This window comes from Argentina silus (genome assembly GCF_951799395.1).
Source record: "Argentina silus genome assembly, chromosome: 12".
NCBI classification, from domain to species: Eukaryota; Metazoa; Chordata; class Actinopteri; order Argentiniformes; family Argentinidae; genus Argentina; species Argentina silus.
The window spans coordinates 403,080-404,684 of record NC_139666.1 but is presented as its reverse complement, the minus strand read 5'-3'; the positions used below and the strand labels follow the sequence as shown (position 1 = coordinate 404,684).

The 1,605-nt window shown below is 42.2% G+C and overlaps 1 protein-coding gene across 1 annotated transcript in view; it reads right to left on the bottom strand.

The window, feature by feature from the left end:
- The window catches only part of LOC310813158 (histone-lysine N-methyltransferase PRDM9-like), a gene marked incomplete at both ends in the record, with an annotated part of 4,694 nt that extends 4,214 nt beyond the window's left edge, over positions 1–480 (bottom strand). The window contains 2 exons of the mRNA XM_083682022.1: positions 185–302; positions 463–480. Of these exons, the coding sequence (XP_083538148.1) occupies positions 185–302; positions 463–480 (136 nt within the window). The remainder of the gene's footprint in view (positions 1–184; positions 303–462) is intronic.
- Between the last annotated feature and the right edge of the window lie 1,125 nt (positions 481–1,605).

The window sequence follows — 1,605 nt, the reverse complement described above, 5'->3', positions numbered from 1 at the left end:
GTCCTTACCACATCTTTTGACAAGCCAGATATGTTAAATTAATATATATATTAATATGACAGAGTGGACCAGTTTGGCTTGCACAGTGGCTATGAGGAGAGACTGACTACAGATTAGACTATTGACCAGTAGCCTAAAATATCCATCCTATCCACACAGCCCGTGTCCACAGCAGGACAGATACCTATAGCCAGCATGGCCAGGTGGTTCCTCTTCATGTTCTTGTAGCGGACTTTCTCCCATTCCTCCAGGCGGGCCCACTCCACCATGGAGAAATGCGTCCGCAGGTCCTGGTAGACCTCCTAGCGGTGCGCAGGTGTATCGGTTCAGGCTCAAGCATAGGTGTACGTACTCACCACTTCTCCTGCATGACTACTACTAGTAGTTTCATCAGCGTCGTAAACTTTCAAATGCTACCTGCCGTTAGCTGCCTGGCCTGCCCTGTAGCTAGCTACCACTCACCTCTTCAGAGGAACTCATGCTAGCCGCTAGCAGCTCTCCTCTCTGACCTCTGGCTGGACCTGCACCAAGGCTCCAAACAACCTCTCCGTCCTCCACTGGTCTTTGAGTCAGGAAAGTAGATAACGTCTCACTATTACTGCTAATATTGCCTAAACTACTGGTTGTAATTTATATTAGGCGTTATTTGGCTTTTTACCAGCACGTTTACGTATGTTATCTATGTCCTAGCTACTATACATTAGCCTCTAGCTAGCTGTTTGCTGTCAACCGTCGGACAAGCTCCGCTAGCTAGCTAACCACGTTTTGTAGCAGTCGGGATAACACGCCAGGCATTACCCTGTAATGCATATTGTAAAATGAAGAACTATATTAGCCTATTTAATAAATACTAATGTAAAGAAACAGCACCGTTTCTCCCTCTGAGGTGTTTGTTTGGCGACCGTTGCTGGTCTGTCCTCTCTGGTCTGTCTGAGGTAAACGTTCTGAGCGGCCTGGTGCACGAGACGACTTCTCTTTGGCGCCAAAAGCAGAACGGCGCGATTCGATTCGGTTCGGTTCGGTTCGGTTCGGTTCGGTTCGGTTCGGTTCGGTTCAATTCGATTCAATTCAATTCAATTCAATTCAATTCAATTCAATTCAATTCAATTCAATTCAATTCAATGGGCTTCATTGGGAAATAACTATTTTTTATTTAAAAACATGAAATAACCGATACAAATGTAACAGTAAACATTACACATAAGAGTTTCAAAAGAATAGTAAACGTAAAACAATGTACGTTTTGGCATTTCACGATGTACAGTGTTGTATCAATGTGGAAATAGTTAAAGTACTATAGGAAAAATAGATAAATAGTTAAATAAGGGTTGTATTTACTATGTTTGAGCTCCACTGGTTGCCCTTTTCCTATGGCAACAGCACTTGTAGTATAGATATTATGTAGGCCAGCTATAGCACTTCTAGTATAGATATTATGCATATGTGTGTATTATGTCTTTTTTTTCACAAAATGTGGCCCTCATAAAGAAATCTAATTTCAAAATCTGTTTTTGTATGTCTTTGTTTGTTCTCATGTATGTTGGCCACTTTGAAATGGAAGTGACCATTGACAGGTGAATGACATCATGTACATAAGACCCAGGA